This window comes from Entelurus aequoreus, linkage group LG12, assembly GCF_033978785.1.
Source record: "Entelurus aequoreus isolate RoL-2023_Sb linkage group LG12, RoL_Eaeq_v1.1, whole genome shotgun sequence".
NCBI classification, from domain to species: domain Eukaryota; kingdom Metazoa; phylum Chordata; class Actinopteri; order Syngnathiformes; family Syngnathidae; genus Entelurus; species Entelurus aequoreus.
Window position 1 is genome coordinate 17,581,948 of NC_084742.1, and position 19,234 is coordinate 17,601,181.

Below are 19,234 nucleotides of genomic sequence, written 5' to 3' on the forward strand. Positions count from 1 at the left end.
GACATCCAAAGATAGTGTGATTTTGTCAAACCATCTTTTTAATTTGTTAATTTCTTGTGTTTTTATTTGTATTAGCTTTTGTGTTCTCTCCTTAACAAAACACAGTTGTATCATCTGCAAATAATACTAACTTTAGTCCTTTGTAACTTTAAAAATTTCGTTTATATAAGGATTGAACAATTTTGGTCCAAGTATTGATCCTTGAGGTACAACACAAGATATTTTCAGCTCTGTAGACGTTTGTTCGCCTATCTTCATGTATTGTTTCCTGTTGGTTAAATAGCTTCTTACCCAGTTCAAGACCAACCCTCTGATGCCAAATCGTTCTAATTTATTTATTAAGATATTATGATTGGTTGTATCAAATGCTTTTGTTAAGTGCATAAATACTGCAGCAGCACATTTTTTGCCATCTATTGCATTGGTAATATCTTCCGTTATTTCGATTAATGTCATTGACGTAGAAATGTTGGCTCTGTACCAGTATTGGTTGTCGGTGAGTGTTTAATTTTTATTCATGAAACTGTCCAATCTGTTGTTAAACAATTTTTCAATCATTTTAGAAAGTTGTGGAAGTAAAGAAACAGGCCTGTAGTTTGTAAACTGGTGTAAGAAAACAAATATACTGTATATCTAAAACATACAATATAGTGCTGCTAATAGCTAGCTGGCAACAGGCGTGCTAGTTGTCTATTCGAAAATAGAGCGCTAATCACTAATTGGCAACTAGGACTACGTTTACACTGCAGGCCAAAGTGGACCAAATCAGATTTTGAGCAGCTTGACTGTTTAGATTACAAGTAACATGTGATCCTTATCAGACTCCAGTATAAATGTGCACAAGCCCCAATGTGGCCTCGACTTCACTTGAATGCACAGTTCTATAAAGTGAAAGTTGCAGTCCCTATTCAAAAGATCAGATTCCAAACGGGTTCGTACTACCTCCTGATTTGACCCAAATTTGATGAGAAAGATCTGATTTGAAGAACTTTGCCGCATTTAGACTGGCAACAAAATATCCGATCTGTCACTTAAGGGCATAAAAAAAAATCAGATTTGGTGTGCAGTACAAATGGAGCCTAGCGCGATAGTCGCTAATTTGCAACCAGAGTGCTAATTACTAGCTAGAAACTACAGCGCTAAGCACCACCTAGTAACTAGTGCGCTCGTCATTAGCTTTTTTAAATGCTAACATGAAAATAATAACATCAATATTCATACATTGAGTAGGGTGACCATGCCACTGCCATTTCTAAACTATACACAGTGTGTTGGATCAAAGTTCATGTGTATTTAAAGACATTTAAATTTGAAATATTTTGAAAGAAATTGCAGGGGAAATATAAAAACATATATTTAACAGACCATCTGTGAAAGACCACTGATGTACATAAATTCCACACAGTTTCATTTTGTTGTTAGGATACAGTTTCCACAGATGAAGAGGATGATGAAGTAGATGCAGACCAGCATGCCTGGGAAGGACGGTCCACCGTACGCCATGATGCCGTCATACATCACAGAGTTCCAGTCCTCGCCAGTCAAGATCTAACATCACGGATTAAAGTGTTTGAATTGCAGTCACAAGCAAATGAAAATATGGATGGGTTCTAAATTCTGTACTTTTATAGGAAAATTTTATTCGCTAACACACCTGATCTTTTGTCCTTGCCTGAGCAAACACTGGAGAGTTTTGTCCTGGTTGATGCAAGGACACTTGGTCGAGTTTTTCCCCAAGTAAACCCAACAACATGCCTTTTAGATTCAATTCCTCTATCACTTTTTAAATCATGTTATGGTTTAAGTAATGGATTCTTTGAGGAAAAGCTTTTAACTATTATGACAGACAGGGGTTTTCCCTACCACTTTTAAAGTGGCGGTGGTGAGGCCCCTTCTAAAGAAGAGCTGTTTAGACCCAAACATTTTTAATAACTACCGACCTGTAACCAACTTACAGTTCTTAAGTAAAATTTTTGAAAAACTGTTTTTTAACCGGTTTTAGAATGAACCAAAGTACAGAGACAGCACTTTTAAAGATTTTTTAATGACATCAGTTGGAATTTAGATAATAAGAAGCTCACAGTGTCCGTTCTGCTGGATCTAAGTGCCGCTTTTGACACAGTAAACCATCACATTTTATTAAATAGACTTAGACACCTGATGGGCCTATTTGACGGTACTGTTTTTAACTGGTTTCACTCTTACATCACACACAGATGTGTTTATGAAAGCATGGATGCATGTTCCTCAGGAACCCATGAAATAAGATGTGGGGGTTCCTGGAGGCTCAATTTTAGGTCCCATTCTTTCCTCTCGGGGACGCCATTAGGAGACACTGCATCAATTTCCACAGTTACGCTGATGACATTGCCGTGTCTCCTGATGACATAGTACCAATAGATACCCCTTTTAACTGCATTTTAGATATCGAGTCATGGATGGCATTGAATTTCTTACAGCTCAACCAGGACAAAACAAAGGTTTTAGTTATAGGCCCTGAAGGCCAAAGGGAGAAACCTTTACCAAAATTACAAGATTTTAAACCAACAGAATCTATAATAAATGTGGGCGTGATTTTTGACCCCTATCTGACTTTTTTATTTATCATATAAAAATATTGCAAAAATAGGTTTTTATCATCTTAAGAACATAGCCAGAGTCCGCCTGTTTCTCTCCCAGGCCAACAAGGTGGTGCTAATGCATGCTTTTATTTTATGTCATTTAGACTACTGTGATGCCCTGCTCTCTGGCCTTCCCAAAAATAATACCAGAACTACACAAATATTACAAAACTCAGCTGCACGTGTGCTGACGAGGACCAGAGGGTGGGAGCTCATTACACCAGTTTTAAAGTCGCTGCATTGGCTCCCGTCCACTTCAGGGTCGATTCTAAAGTTTTATTATTCGTTTTCAAATGTCTTAATGGCCTTTCACTTTCTCATCTATCTGACCTACCTTTACCGTATGAACCCTCGCGGATCCTGAGGTCCTCTGGCACTGGTGTTTTATCTTTACCAAACACCAGAACAAAGACACACAATTTGGCCAATATGGCCCCCACCTGTGGAGCAGCCTGCCACAGAGCTTTACGACTACATAGACCTCTGAAACTTAAAAAAAAAAAAGGCTAAAGACTCAACTCTTTAATCAGGCGTTTTACTGATCATGCTAAACTCCTATATTTATTGTATTGTTTTCTATATAAATTAATAATATTACTACTATTATACTCTCAATTTTACGTTTTTTTTTTCAACCTATAAATGTATTATTAATATTTCATTTTTATATATTTCTTATTATCGGTTTTATATTATTTATTTATTATTTATTGTGTTAATTCTAGTTATTCTCCAGTGTGGACGCCTTAAGAGTGGCGTTTTTTCTCAAATCCTCAGTGCCATGCCATGCTTTGTTTTGTTATTGTCAATAGTGCTGTGTGTGTGTGTGTGTGTGTGTGTGTGTGTGTGTGTGTGTGTGTGTGTGTGTGTGTGTGTGTGTTGTCTTTTCATCTTTCCTTTTTTTGTCCAGCACTTTGTTTTTGCCACTTGCCTGTGTATGAAAAGAGCTAAATAAATGAAGTTTGATTTAATTTGATTTAACTTTATATGTCATGCCTCTTTTAGCTCAATGTCTACAGTGAACCTTAGCCAGTAGGGACAACGTATTCTATTGTTGTAGATGACCCGGAAACATCAACGTCGGCACATTTTGTTGCATACGCTTGCAAAATACAAGGTACTGTTGGAAAAAGGTCACCGGATATAATGTTTCATAGGTAAGGGACAAGCGGTAGAAAATGAATGGATGGATGGATGGAGGTAAGATTTTTTTTTAATTTTTAGAAACAAAATGTATTAATAGATGTTTTTTTTTGTTGACAATAAAGTGAACCACATGAACCTTGATTGTAAAATAAGCAAGTTATAATTTATTTTGAATGCATAACTTGTTTTGTTGCATTGTCCTGAATGGGAAAGTGGCCCCCACTCCCTCATAAGATGACCACCACATATGCACATCGCTTACACTGGCTGCTAAAGTGCGCTGACATACCTACTTATATCTTAAGAGTCTCAAAAACTTGGCAGGTAAACAAGTGCTCAAGAACTCGAGGTAATGTTCACACAGCTCAAATTCTTTAAATCTGATCACTCTGCAGCCCCAATAGGTGTTCCTCAAGGATCTGTCTTGGGCCCCCTTTTCTTAATCACTTACCTTCTCCCCCTTGGCCATAGCTTCTGTAAATTTAACATTCACTTTCGCTGCTACGCTGACGACACCCAGCTCTACCTCTCTACCAAACCTAATGCAACACTTCCATCCCCCTCCCTAATCTCTTGCTTATGTGAAATAAAATCCTGGTTCACCTCAAACTTTCTCAAATTAAACTTTGATAAAACGGAAGTTATTCTCATTGGTACAAAACCCACACTTTCCAAAGTCAACAGTTTCTCTCAAACTATTGTCAACTCCCTTGTGATCCCCTCGCCTCAGGTTAAGAGTCTGGGTGTCATCTTGGATAGCACAAAGTCATTTCAATCTCACATCAATAACATCACTCGCACTGCTTATTTTCACCTCAGTAATATTAACCGGCTGCGTCCCTCTGTAATTGTTCATGCTGCATCCATTCCTGTTCACAGTCTTGTCACCTCCCGCATTGATTACTGTAACTCCCTTCTCTTTGGCCTCCCTCAGAAGTCCCTCCACAAGCTCCAACTGGTCCATAAATCTGCTGCTCGGATCATAAACGAAACCCCCTCCTTCCATCACATCACACCCATCCTGCAAAAACTTCAATGGCTCCCGGTCAGACAAAGAATCAATTACAAAATCCTTCTACTTACCTTCAAGGCCATCCACAATTTCACCCTTATTTCACTCCTTATTTGTCAGACCTTCTCCACATCATTACTCCAGCATGCTCCCTCAGATCCTCCTCTTCCATCCACCTTGCTGTGCCATCAACCCGCCTCATCACCATGGGGAGCAGAGTTTTTAGTTACTCTGCTCCCAAACTCTGTAACTCTCTCCCACACAACGTCCGCAGCATTGACTGTCTTCATACATCTAAATCAAGACTCAAAACCCATCCATCCATCCGTTTTCTAACGCTTGTCCCTTTTTGGGGTTGCCCATCTATTTAAAATTGCTTACTCACTATAACTGCATCCACACTGTCCTCGATTTGTTTGTTACTTGAGGATTGTATCCTTTTATTTTATCATTATCTTTTAATTATTTAATCCGCACATGTTGATTTTATTCTTTGTTTTTATAATTATTTTTTTAAAATAATTTTTATCTGTATATTGTAAAGTGTCTTTGGGTTTCTTGAAAGGCGCTTATGATTTAAATGTATTATCATTATTATTATCATTAATATTACAATTTTCCATGCCAACAAAGCAAGAAGAAGGCGCACAAAAGTACAGTAAGGCTCCACTTTTGAAAATGCGTGACATGCTAAGCTATAAGCTATGCCATATGCATATAGCAATTTTACATGGTGATTTTAACACCTCCAAATTTGGTCATGAAAACTACAACTAAGATGCACATTACAATCAAAAAGCTGGTGTGTACTTCAGTACAAACACTTCGTAGGACTCAACAAAGACAAGACTGGCACATTCAACATATGGCAAAGACTACTTCCAAACTATGGCAACGCACCTAGTACAAACTGAAATTAATGCCTTCTTGCAAAGAATACTCAGAAGTGTAAGAAAACTAAATATAACAACTGGACAGCAGAGCTATTATTATCAGCTCACAGTTAAATGTTACATATAAAATGGGATTTTATCATAAAACAATCAACATTTATTCACATATGAACACACATGAAAGTACCAAAAATTTGTACCATTGATTACCAGTATCGATTCCCAAGTACGGGGTATTGGTACCGTGCCGGTTGAAATGTGAAAGGTACCATCCCTTGATAGGGGTCTCCAAAGGACTGTTACCTGGAAGACGGTGAGCAGCGACTGTGGAAAGTTGTCAAAGGTGCTGCGGCGCGTCTCCTCGAAGTTGAACTTGCCGCCAAAGAGCTGCATGCCCAGCAGGGAGAAGATGATGATGAAGAGGAAGAGCAGGAGCAGCAGAGAGGCGATGGAGCGCACCGAGTTGAGCAAGGAGGCCACCAGGTTAGAGAGAGAGTTCCAGTATCTGTGTGACACAAACAAATTACACAATCCTGTCTCACAAGAAGAAACTAAACGATACTGATGCATTATCAAACACAAGGAGTGATACTGTGTCCCTCAATGTCTCAATGTGTGTGTCACTTTAAGAAAAAAACATGTGACTGATACAGCTGCTGTATTGTCTGACTGTTCATCAGGAAACTTCTTTCGACTCACAAGTGACAGCTCGTATTGAAAGAAGTCGGAGGAATGGCGTGTTGTGTTTGACATCAATTTTCGTCACCATCATTGATCTAAATGGAACTAAGAAAAACGAAAAGTACTGAAGCGTGTCATCTTACAGCGCTTGAGGTAAAAGGTCTTCTTTTTCTGTTTACTATTTGACTCATTGACCAGAGTTACACATTTCATATACATTTCTGCAGAGATATATATATATATATATATATATATATATATATATATATATATATATATATATATATATATATATATATATACATATATATACATGTACATATATATATATATATATATATATATATATATATATATATATATATATATATATATATATATATATACACATATATATACATGTACATATATATATATATATATATATATATATATATATATATATATATATATATATATATATATATACATATATATACATGTACATATATATATATATATATATATATATATATATATATATATATATACACATATATATACATGTACATATATATATATATATATATATATATATATATATATATATATATATATATATATATATATATATATATATATATATATATATATATATATATATATATACATACATACATATACACATCTACATATGTGTATATATATATATATATATATATATATATATATATAAATATATATATATATATACACACATAAAAAGTATTATAATTGCTAACGATTAATCTTATTTGAAGGTCAAATGTATTGACTTTAATATTTTTAAAACATCATAACACCAGTGTTGGGACTAACGCATTACAAAGTAACACGTTACTGTAACACCGTTATTTTAGGCGGTAACTAGTAGTATAACGCGTTATTTTTTATATTCAATAACTCGGTTACCGTTACTACATGATGCGTTACTGCGTTATTTTACGTTATTTTTTATGCAGTACCAGCTAGAAACAGAAGATCTGAGAGTGTTTTATTGGACAGTTGCAGTGTCGTCCTTCTGAATCTTCTTGTGTCACAACGGGGAGAAGAGAAGAGGCGCGCTCTGTGTGTGTCCGGGTGTAGGAGAGGGCAGGGGAGGCGTGTCTGTGTTTACTAACAAGACATCATGGCGGAGCCGCAGTCGAGTTTCTTAACATGGAGATATTCTCACTACTAAAAGAACATTTTTGTTAAATGTAAGTTGTGTTTTGGATCAAAGATCCCATCTACTGCCCAAAACAGCAATTCAAATCTGCTGAAACAGCTACAAAAGCAACATGCTTCGACGAAGCTAGTAAAGAGAGACACAGACTCCGATGCCACTTCACCACCACCTAAGGATTTTAACGGAGGGACTGCTAGCCAGGACAACTTTAATAGAGCCATTGCAGCGTACGTGCTAGTAGACATGCAGGCTATTTCTACTGTGGCTTTCAGGCAGCTAATTAGCATGATACCGGCGTCAAACAGCAAATGGCACGGAAAACATTTTCCACGTACCTGGACACAGTGGACAGTGAGGACATAAACATGGAAAGCAAGCTAAAGAAAACTCTCCAAACTCTGCCTCTGCTCATCATTCAGCACTGAAGGTACACACACTGTCAATTCTCTTATATACTCTTTCATTCTAGACTTCTAGAGTGTTTGATTATCACATCACTCTAAATGTATAGACTATAAAGCTCACAAACATAAAGAGGGATTCTAGTGGGCCAGGCCAATCTTTCCTTATCTCTAAACTAAAACTGGGGAAATGCGTAGAGTGTTCTGGGCTTCAGTACAGTGTTGATCTCCTAAAGACATGATTTTATTTAACAATTCCTTGAGAGAGAAAAAACGCCAGGTTAGGCTTTGTGTATGTCATATGTGCCTTCCTTGGGTGAAGCCAGGTTTACAGCTATGTTGTTATTATGCGGTTTATTACTTATGTATGTTATGTTGCAGCTATTTAAAATAGTTTTGTCAATTTGTTCTGGCCTGAAATAAATTGGCCCTTTGAAACTTTGTCTTTGTGTGTTGTATGTAGACCACATTGCTTAGCAGAGTTCAGTGATGCAAATGCATGTCAAGTTGATCAACAGATTGTATTATTCTCCAGAGCAATAACAGTACTGAAATGAAGGCTAAAAGGGCATTAATGGGAGCTTTAAAAAAAAAAGAAGAAAAAAAGAAGTAACTAAATAGTTACTTTTCACAGTAACGCATTACTTTTTGGTGTAAGTAACTGAGTTAGTAACTGAGTTACTTTTTAAATAAAGTAACTGGTAACTAACTAGTTACTGGTTTTCAATAACTAACCCAACACTGCATAAAACACTAACACATCATCAGTGCAGTGTCAATACAGCTAGTGAGTGTGCCCCACACTCAATGGGGCGTCATTTAACCATCACTACATGTCTGTCATTTTCAGACCTGGTTATTTTGAAGATTCGCAGCAACCGCACGCAACGCAGCACGGAGATGCCGAGAGGCGACATGATCTTGGTTTCCACCAGGATAGTCTCCAGGATGCCGCCGCACACCACGAAGCTGTCGAAGCGGTTGAAGAGCGACACAAAGTATGCCTGAGGGGGGGTAAAACAAAGAATCCAATTTCCAACTTGTCCTCGTTCATTAACTGCCAAATGTGAGCTCTTACCTGAAGACCCAGACTGTACATCTTCAACAGCATCTCGCCGGTGAAGAGTGCCAGCAACACCTTATTGGCAATGTCTGAGGAAACTCAAGTTGGTAACAAAGAAATACATGAATGAAGGAATGTGTGTGCGTGTGGAGAACCTTGCACGTCTGTCAGCCACTGAGGCTGCTGGTGATGCTCCGAGGCGATGGTGAGCGTGTTAAGGAAAACCAGGAAGATGACCAGCCAGTAGAAAACCTGTGATTTGACCGCCGCCCGGCACTTGCGCCTGCACAGTCTGTTCCACCTGCGAAAGTATCGACTAGACGGGGAAGGCACAGAAAAGAAAGAGGAAGTACCGTCAATGCGGTGGTTTTTATGCAGCAGTGCTGTGGAACAATCTTTTGAAACCAAACCCAAAACAAATTTAAAGTAAAGGGTACGCCGTCAAAACAGTGCCAAAATCAAACAGTCAAGGAAACATGACAGTACCTTCCTATTGGTGGAAAAAAGTGTGTCTTCAATCAATCAAAGCATTAACATCTGTTTGGTTGCAGAGGGAGTGGTGGAAAGGTGAGCCAACAGTGCTATCAGGTGGCCAACTCATGCAAAAACGCACATCATGGCTTTAAAACGCCAACACAAGCCTGACTTTTTCTCTGGGAGGACAAAAACTATTAAAAAAAAACAAAACACTTTGGGCCTGATCTACTAAGATTCTAACAGCAGGCACTTAACAGCGTGTATAAAATAAAATAAAATTAGTGGGTGTGTTGCGTGTGATCTACTAAGACTGTGGATAACTGTTGCAGACGGTCTTATTTAAATGAGGATTTTGCGTGTACTATGCAGCTTTCACCATGGAGACACTCATGTTATCATACTTCCACCTTTGTTTCGACAGACGCAGCAGACAAATATGTAATGTAGAGCTTTTTATGGCCATTTTAGAAGCCCTGCAGTGCATCTACAATGGAGACCACTTTTCTAGGTCGAGCGTCCCTTAGGAATATTACAGACACTAAAAAAATGCATTTTGTAAGAAGCTTTTTTCACATGTATAGAAAAACGAACGTCATTAAAAAAAGCCAGCAGACACCAAAACACATCAATTTAATTTGTTTTAATCAGCCCCTTAAGTCAACCAGCAGCTATAAAATGTTATTGTTGAATACAGGCGTGAATATAGTCTGCATAATCGTGAAGACAGAAAAATTGTTTGCGTTCCTTTTTCTGCTCACTTAAAAGACACAATCCTCTGCGCACAAGTTTAGTAGGTCAGCTTTGCATGTGGTATTAGGTTTTTAGTACACGCACACCTTTAGTAGATAAAGCTTTTTACAGTACGTGTTGTGCACATATTTATAGGTAAAATGTAACAATTATCACAATAATTTCACTAAGTTTATTTATGATGTTTAGCAAAATTTGGACAACACTTTTTTAATTATGTATTTTATTTACATTTTAAGTTATAAGAAGGGTTCATTACCCATTTTATGCCAAAAAAGCAAAATATTCATTAAAAAAAGAAAACCAACTGAAGCAAGAAAAACTGTTTTTAAGGCACAATAGAACTAGAACTAGAAAAGCATCCTTGAAGTCTCTTGTCAGTCATCCACTGTCTTTAATTCTGTGGGTGGAGGCGGGGATGCTAGCATACACACACACAAGTTCAAAATGTGATCACTTGTTTGTTCAACCAATTATGACATTTCCTACAAGTTTTATAAAAAAAAAAAGGCCATAACATTTTGAGCTAACTAACTAACTAACTAAACCCAGCAAATAACCAAAACTAAAACATTAATTTGACAATAATCATTAAAAAGACATTTTGTCCTTGTATGCAGTGAATGAAACTAACTTATAACAGTCGCCATATGAAGCAGCATTATTATTATTGTATTTTCTTGGAATCCATTATTTGTGTTTGACCTTCTTCCCCCGGCTTCGAGGCTTTATTTCTACATAGAATAAAAATGTATTTTTTTCCTCCTTTCTTGTGAGTTATGATGTGCACAGTGAACGTTACACAAGACTCACACAAATCACAGGACAACAAATGTGGACATGACATCATTTTGTACTACCTTTTCTAGGATAAAAACACTAATGTATTAGAATGTACATAAAAAGTGTGTATATTTTAGCAATATATATATATATATATAAAAGTATAATACATTTATCCCATGGAGGGAGACGGGGTGGCAGGGTGGGTGGAGGGGTTCAATGTCGGACGATTGGTTGATAGTCGGATCAGCTTCAGACACGCCTACTTTATTTTTTAGTGTACAGCAGCTCCTTGTTATTTGCTATACTGTTACAGAATTGTTCCAAATGTGTACTTCATACTAAACTTTTATCAAGTTTGGACCAAATAAATGTTGTGCATTCAAGTAACTTCCCTTATTCTAACAATATTGGGGTCTTTTTAAACTTAATTTAAATTATGCAGGCGAGTAATTAACTGTGATTAATCACAATTAATTAAAAAAAAAGTGTGATTAACCTGATTTTAAAAAAAAATCCTTTGAGAGCATTATACTTAATATAAAGATAATCTATTAATCATACTGGAGTATTAATAAATTGCGAGCAAGTGAGCGAGGAGGAGAAAGAGGTGGAAGAGAAGACAATGGCAAACCACATCTACTAACCTGAACTTGGATTTGGAGATCCTATTTCTGGAACACAGAGAACAGAATGGATTATACACACAACACACACACACGCACGCACGGAACACACACACACATATATATATGTATACAGGCACATCTAAAAAAATGTGAATATCATTAAAATATTTGCTATTTTTGTCTCTCATTTCAAAAAGACATTTATTTATTAGCAATAAGTGACATATTTCAAGCCTTCATTTTGTACAATTTTGATGATGATGGTTTACAGATAATTCAAACACAAAACCCAATGTCTCAGAAAGATTCAATATTACATAGAAGTATTAAAATATGATGTATTTTAAACAAAACCTTTTTAACCTTTTCACTTCCTATACCATACTAATATTGGAGCTTTGAGTATTGCTATTGAATCGATACGATATCAGCAGGAAACATATATACTTGTTTTTGTGTGGAATGCTAGAAAAGGTAAAATTGTCAAACAGAGAAAAAGAGTGGGTATATAAAACACTAAACTATTAATCATTAACCGTCTGTAATGGACTAATGCTATCTTTAAGTTAAAGTGGAGTGGCAATCGTTTTTTTTGGCAACATCTCGTGGCCACAATAATTCATGAAGTTAAGTTCATGATGCAGTAAGTTGAATGACGTTTGTTACTGCATACTTCCTTTATGATTCTGCCTTGGAGACTTTGTATGTGTAAGTAATATGCAACTATAATTAGCTGATACTTGTTTATATTTACAAATGTGCTATTTTACACTGTAATATTGTCCAATTATTATTTCGTATGTCTGACTTGTGTGCTATTGTGTGTTTAGCTGTTGTATAGCTGCTAGCTCCTAGTAGCCTATAGCTTACCGTGTTTACCTTTTGTAAATGACTTGACTAAAATAGAGGAAAAGAGCAAAATGGTGTGCTTATTAGAGGGCACTTAGAAGTTAGAAGTTAACTGACTATCCAGTTTTGCACAAGTAAACACGTTGTAGGTCTGCTTGTATCAGACATTATATCACACATTTTACATGCAAGCACATAGTGTATCATCTATAATTGTATTTTCACTGATATCGGACCAATGTAAAATCGGGGCATCATTAGTTTCTGTGCACTCAATAATGATCGCACATTCAACTTGCAAGAATCAAAGGCTTGGAATATTTCAATCAATGAGGAAAAAGAGTATGTAATGTATGACTTTCACTTTCTGAAATGGGTGCCATAAAATAGCAAACTTTTTCAAGATATTCAAATTATTTTGGAGACGTACCTATATAGACGAGACACACCATGAAAGGTGATTTGAGAGGTTGCTGTCTAACACAATTTAATTTTATCCTATTTTCAAATTCAAATCACCCTGTGTAGACCTGTACCAAGTGGCAAACAGTCAACGGATGACGACACTAAGTGTGGAATTGTTCTCTTTCACCATAAAATGTTAGCTTTCTGGAAAAAAATAAAAAAATCAGTTAAAAATTAAAACACACGACTTCAATAACACACCTTTAGCAACACGCACACTTATTGTAGCAGTAACAACACAGTCAAAGAGCGAAATTTTGCTGAATGCTTTGAATGGGAAAAGGTAGCGCCATCCGGTGGACAAATGTCAAAGCCAGTAGGTTTAAAATTTTAATGTTAACATAACATATACATGTGGAACGCAAATGTTAAATGTTTGGTCCCTATAGGTACAAATGTGTCACATTTTCTGTGCCCAGCAGGCACATCCAACAAAGCCAAAAGTGTCTTAAAAATGTTCCTATATGATGTCATAGGAGTATGTAAAGGATATCTTTACAATAGTAATATTTTATAATCATGCAGTTTGACTGTTTGCCACTGAGAAAGAGGGCTACAGCACATCGACAGAGGACTGAGGACAAAGGAAAAGTCTCTGTGTCCATCGTGACTTTATCCCAAGGCTTGTCGCCATGGCAACATGAAGGACAAATACCCAAGGCGTTATCTCCGTAAAAGTGTGCGCTATTCCCGATAGTAGGATCATTGTCACAGTTTATGACATCATTGTGTTTTGGGAGTCGTTTTTGGCTCTGACCGATACTCACAAACAGCCAAACGAAGACAAAGTAACAGATGGACAGCAAGCGTCGAATGAATAAACACACTGTGTGTGTGTGTGTGTGTGTGTGTGTGTGTGTGTGTGTGTGTGTGTGTGTGTGTGTGTAATTCCAAATCGCAATGCTCCTGACTCGCATGTTGCGTAGTGGATGTTGTGGTAAGCCGACAAAAGAGAAGTAATCAGAAACGGAGTGGAGGAGTGAGCAATAAAGGCTCTTGGACTCTGCACTGAGATGATTGATGTCCTGCGAGACTACAGTTTGGCACAGCCGGGATGACAAGCACCGTCCTTGGTCCTTGGAAAGATCCCAGGAGAGGGAGGAAGCAGGTCCGCACAGTGGGAGGAAGTACTTACGCTAGACGGGTACAGCAGGTCTCGCCCTCCATGTCGCCCCCTGGCGCGTTGTCCGTGTTGACGCTTTCATTCTCGCTGGCCGGCATGCTCACTGGACACAAACACGCAGGAATAATAACTAGACTAAGCAATTTTGGGAGAAATTGCATGTGAATGCTGACAAGCCGAAGTTGAAATGAAATGTTAATGCTAATACCACTCTTACTGGCGGTGCATACCTAGACTAGACTACTATTTATACATGCACCTTATTGCTTTTTTATCCTGCACTACCGTGAGCTTATGTAACAAAATTAAGTTCTTATCTGTATTGTAAAGTTCAAATTTGAATGACAATAAAAAGGAAGTCTAGTCCAGTCTAGTCTATACCTGCAAAAGTAGCTAAAAAAAAAAGGCAGCGCGATAATGTTTAGCATGCTAACAGTTAGCATGTGTCAAGTATTTGACTCTGAAGTGTACACCTGCAAACATAGCTAAAAAAATTTGGCATGCTAGCGTTGACGTGCTAACATGCTACTGTTAGCATGCTAGCAATTGACCAGCATGGAGCATTTTGATTTTGGAAAGATTTGAAACGATTGAGAAATGTGGAAGTACTGATGCTTTTTAATAGAGAATAAGTGTTAAAGAAAAGAGTGAAATCCTGGAAAATTTGAACTTTTTCCAGACGTAAAAATGGAATATCCAGAATAAGTGGGATGTTTTGATGGTGGAATGATTTGAATTGGTTGAGAAAAATTGTTCGTTCATTTGTAATGGGAAAAATGTCCTAAAAAATTTGGAATTCCTGGAAATGTTAGAATTTTTGGTGGACACAAAAATGGTAGCATGCGTGCGTCATGAAGGAGCCAGACAATGTCAAAGTGGAATGGTTTGAATCGGAGGTAGCATGCTAGCGTAAGCATACTTACATTAGCATACTAATAACTGACTAACATGAGCAAGGAGCATTTTGACTTAGGAACAACTTGGAACTTAGGAACAATTTAGGAACATTTTGACTTAGGAACAATTTGAATTGGTAAAGACTTGTGAAAGAAGTGACACTTTTGAAAAGAGAATAACCGTTCCGGAAAAGAGGAAAATCCTGGGAAACCCGGAATTTTTTTAGACGTTAAAAATAGATAGTCTAAATGTCCTGAACAAGTGTAATGTTTTGATGGTGGAATGGTTTCAATCGGTTGAGAACTGTGAGAGATGTAGAAGTTTGAAAAATTGTCCGTACATTTCAATCGGAAAAAAATGTTTCAGAAAATGTGGAATTCCTGAATATGTCTGAATTTTTTAAAAATAAAAAATTGGGAGCGCTTGTCATTATTGAGATTAACATTTTAAAAAGTGTAATGGTTTGACTCGGAGGTAGCATGCTAACGTTAACATGCTAACATGCTAAAGTTAGTATGCTAACAATTGACTAACACTCGCAAGATGCCTTTCGATGTTGGAATGGCTTGAGTCGGTTGAGAAAGGCTGAAGAAGTAACACTTTTTAATAGAAGAAATAAGTGTTACGGAAAAGCATTCACACAATGATGAATAATTACAGTAAAACGACAGCACATCAAAATAAATACCTCGATGCACATAGCAAACATTTTAGCAAAGACACAGCATGCTCCAATTCCCAATTCGCGCCTAAAGTAATCACACCTTACAATGTTGACACACTATTTACCACCTTGGGGCTTGAGGGACGCCGACAGCTAATAGTGTGGATTTCACTTTCTAAGCCTGCCACTAAGCAACTTTGCCTTTCACAGCTCACACGGATATTAACAGCTGCATATTGCAGCAGCTTTTATGCGCAAACAGTTAGTTTATCGGAGGTAGCGAGGGGTTTGAAATGCACTTTTTTTGTTCAGCAACAAGCAAACAATTTTGTTGGAGTTGGAAAATATACAGTTTTGATTCTCATAGGCACTTTTAAATGTTAACAACTCCAAATTGTTTCTATTGGTACAACTTGGAATTGTACAATTAACATGTATTATAATAATGATAACATCTGTTATTGTAAGCAGACCCGCCTTATTATTGCAAATATTAAAATACTACTGCTGCTCGTTTGTGCTGTCAAAAAACATTTGGGCTATTGTGGATTTATTGTTGTTAATATTTTATCCTTATTCAAACCAATAGCCATGTGCAGATTGATACTGAAAAATCAACACTACGAATGGGTACCAAAACCAATACTTCAAAAAAACCAGTGAAGTTGGCATGTTGTGTAATTCGTAAATAAAAACAGAATACAATGATTTGCAAATCCTTTTCAACTTATATTCAATTGAATAGACTGCAAAGACAAGATACTTAATGTTCGAACTGGAAAATGTTATTTTTTTGCAAATATTAGCTAATTCGGAATTTGATGCCTGCAACATGTTTAAAAAAAGCTGGGACAAGTGGCAAAAAAAGACTGAGAAAGTTAAGGAATGCTCATCAAACACTTATTTGGAACATCCCACAGGTGAACAGGCAAATTGGGAACAGGTGGGTGCCATGATTGGGTATAAAAGCAGCTTCCATGAAATGCTCAGTCATTCACAAACAAAGATGAGGCGAGGGTCACCACTTTGTGAACAAATGCATGAGCAAATTGTCGAACAGTTTAAGAACAACATTTCTCAACCAGCTATTGCAAGGAATTTAGGGATTTCACTATCTATGGTCTGTAATATCATCAAAAGGTTCAGAGAATCTGGAGACATCACGGCACGTAAGCCATGATATTACGGTCCTTCGATCTCTCAGGCGGAACTGCATCAAAAAGCGACATCAGTGTGCAAAGGATATCACCACATGGGCTCAGGAACACTTCAGAAAACCACTGTCAGTAACTACAGTTGGTCGCTACAATGCAACTGATGCAAAGTGGAAAAGTGTTCTGTGGTCTGACGAGTCCACATTTCAAATTGTTTTTGGAAACTGTGGACGTTGTGTCCTCCGTAACAAAGAGGAAAAGAACCATCCGGATTGTTCTAGGCGCAAAGTTCAAAAGCCAGCATCTGTGATGGTATGAGGGTGTATTAGTGCCCAAGGCATGGGTAACTTACGCATCAGTGAAGGCACCATTAATGCTGAAAGGTACATACAGGTTTTGGAGCAACATATGTTGCCATCCAAGCAACGTTATCATGGACGCCCCTGCTTATTTAAGCAAGACAATGCCAAGCCACATGTTACAGCAGCGTGGCTTCATAGTAAAAGAGTGCGGGTACTAGACTGGCCTGCCTGTAGTCCAGACCTGTCTCCCATTGAAAATGTGTGGCGCAATATGAAGCTTAAAATACCACAACGGAGACCCCGAACTGTTTAACAACTTAAGCTGTACAGCAAGCAAGAATGGGAAAGAATTCCAGCTGAAAAGCTTCAAAACTTTTGCTCCTCAGTTCCCAGACGTTCACTGAGTGTTGTTAAAAGGAAAGGCCATGTAACAGAGTGGTAAAAATGCCCATGTGCCAACTTTTTTGCAATGTGTTGCTGCCATAAAATTCTAGATTAATGATTATTTGCAAAAAAAATTTAGTTTCTCAGTTTGAACATTAAATATCTTGTCTTTGCAGTCTATTCAATTGAATATAAGTTGAAAAGGATTTGCAAATCCTTGTATTCTGTTTTTATTTACGAATTACACAACGTGCCAACTTCACTGGTTTTGGGTTTTGTATGTATACTGACCCAATTCTATCAGTATTACTGATAACCGTAAAATCAAAATCAAACAATAGTATATTTCGAAAACTTTTTTGCATGTGACGTCGCGCCTGCTTGCAGACTCAGCACCGAATCAAACACTTGGCGGGGAAACAAGCTTTCAGAGTAGATTTAGCTGGACTGCTTCAAAGTAATGTTAAAAAGAAAGCGCTGAAAAGTGCAGTGAGGCTCCACTTTTGAAAAAGTGCTAGCTCAATGCTTACCTACATTGGATATGGGATAGGGACGGTGTGGCGAAGTTGGTAGAGTGGCCGTGCCACCAATCGGAGGGTTGCTGGTTACTGGGGTTCAATCCCCACCTTCTACCATCCTAGTCACGTCCGTTGTGTCCTTGGGCAAGACACTTCACCCTTGCTCCTGATGGGTGCTGGTAGCGCCTTGCATGGCAGCTCTCTCCATCAGTGTGTGAATGTGTGTGTGAATGGGTGAATGTGGAAATACTGTCAAAGCGCTTTGAGCACCTTGAAGGTAGAAAAGCGCTATACAAGTATAACCCATTTATCATTTATCATTTATATGCCATAGACATGCTACCCATTAGCATTAGCAATGTTATATCTTTGCCATGTAAATGCTCACTCTTTGCAAGGTCAGCATTGCAGATTAAAATATAAGAGAAAGAGGGGGAGGGAGAGAGAGAGAGAGAGAGAGAGAGGAAGAGAGTAAAAGAGAGAGAGAGAGAGACAGAGTTTTAAAGGAGAGTACCATGTAGTTGATGGATGCATTGAGAGACTTATCAAGTAATACATTTCTTTTTATTGCCTCTGTCAGTCTTAGAGGTTGCTGGCGGCGTGAAGACGCTGCAGCTGCCTTCAGTGTCACCTCAAACACTTATTGTAAAAGCCTGCAGAGTCAGATGTCTTAAAGCTGTGAGGGGAAAAAAAGTAACGCTGGACTCCAGAACAATAGAAGCACAATGGAGCGTGGTCTATTAACGTACACGCGTCGTCTTTATCAGAGTTAAAGCACTGGGGGCTCCTCCATGGTGCCTGGGCCTCAGCGGCGCTTTGAACTAGTTCAACATCTATTGTTGGACTAAACCCCAAAGATTTGAACCACAGCAACCAAGAAGGACTCACAGTTTCTAGGTTTGTCATCATCCAGACCCTCCTCTTCGTTCTCTGGGTCGATGTCTTCAGCCTGAGTGATCCAGTCTAAGTAGCCCTACACTCAAACACACACAAGAACATCGCTTTAACGCTGGATTATAAAAGTACCTGAAGGAAAACTGCACTTTTTTGTCATTTAACTGTCATTCACAATCCTTATGAACAGGTCTTTCTCTTTTCTCTGCGTTCTGAATAGTAGGGGTGTCCTAATACCACCTTATACTCACGATAGGATACCAATATTGGAGCTTTGAGTATTGGCCGATATCGATATTGATTCCATTTTTGTTTAGTGGACTTTTAGAAAAGGTTTGATCA

The 19,234-nt window shown here is 37.7% G+C and overlaps 1 protein-coding gene across 2 annotated transcripts in view; it reads right to left on the bottom strand.

Annotated features, from left to right (window-relative positions):
- The window catches only part of cacna1c (calcium channel, voltage-dependent, L type, alpha 1C subunit), a 280,549-nt gene that overhangs the window by 62,099 nt on the left and 199,216 nt on the right, over positions 1–19,234 (bottom strand). For both annotated transcript variants that reach the window (XM_062064918.1, XM_062064917.1), the window contains exons 10-17: positions 18,887–18,971; positions 14,092–14,182; positions 11,661–11,687; positions 9,159–9,319; positions 9,019–9,092; positions 8,793–8,944; positions 5,976–6,177; positions 1,428–1,548 (exon numbers count right to left, since the gene is read on the bottom strand). In XM_062064918.1, coding sequence (XP_061920902.1) covers positions 1,428–1,548; positions 5,976–6,177; positions 8,793–8,944; positions 9,019–9,092; positions 9,159–9,319; positions 11,661–11,687; positions 14,092–14,182; positions 18,887–18,971 — 913 coding nt within the window. The remainder of the gene's footprint in view (positions 1–1,427; positions 1,549–5,975; positions 6,178–8,792; positions 8,945–9,018; positions 9,093–9,158; positions 9,320–11,660; positions 11,688–14,091; positions 14,183–18,886; positions 18,972–19,234) is intronic.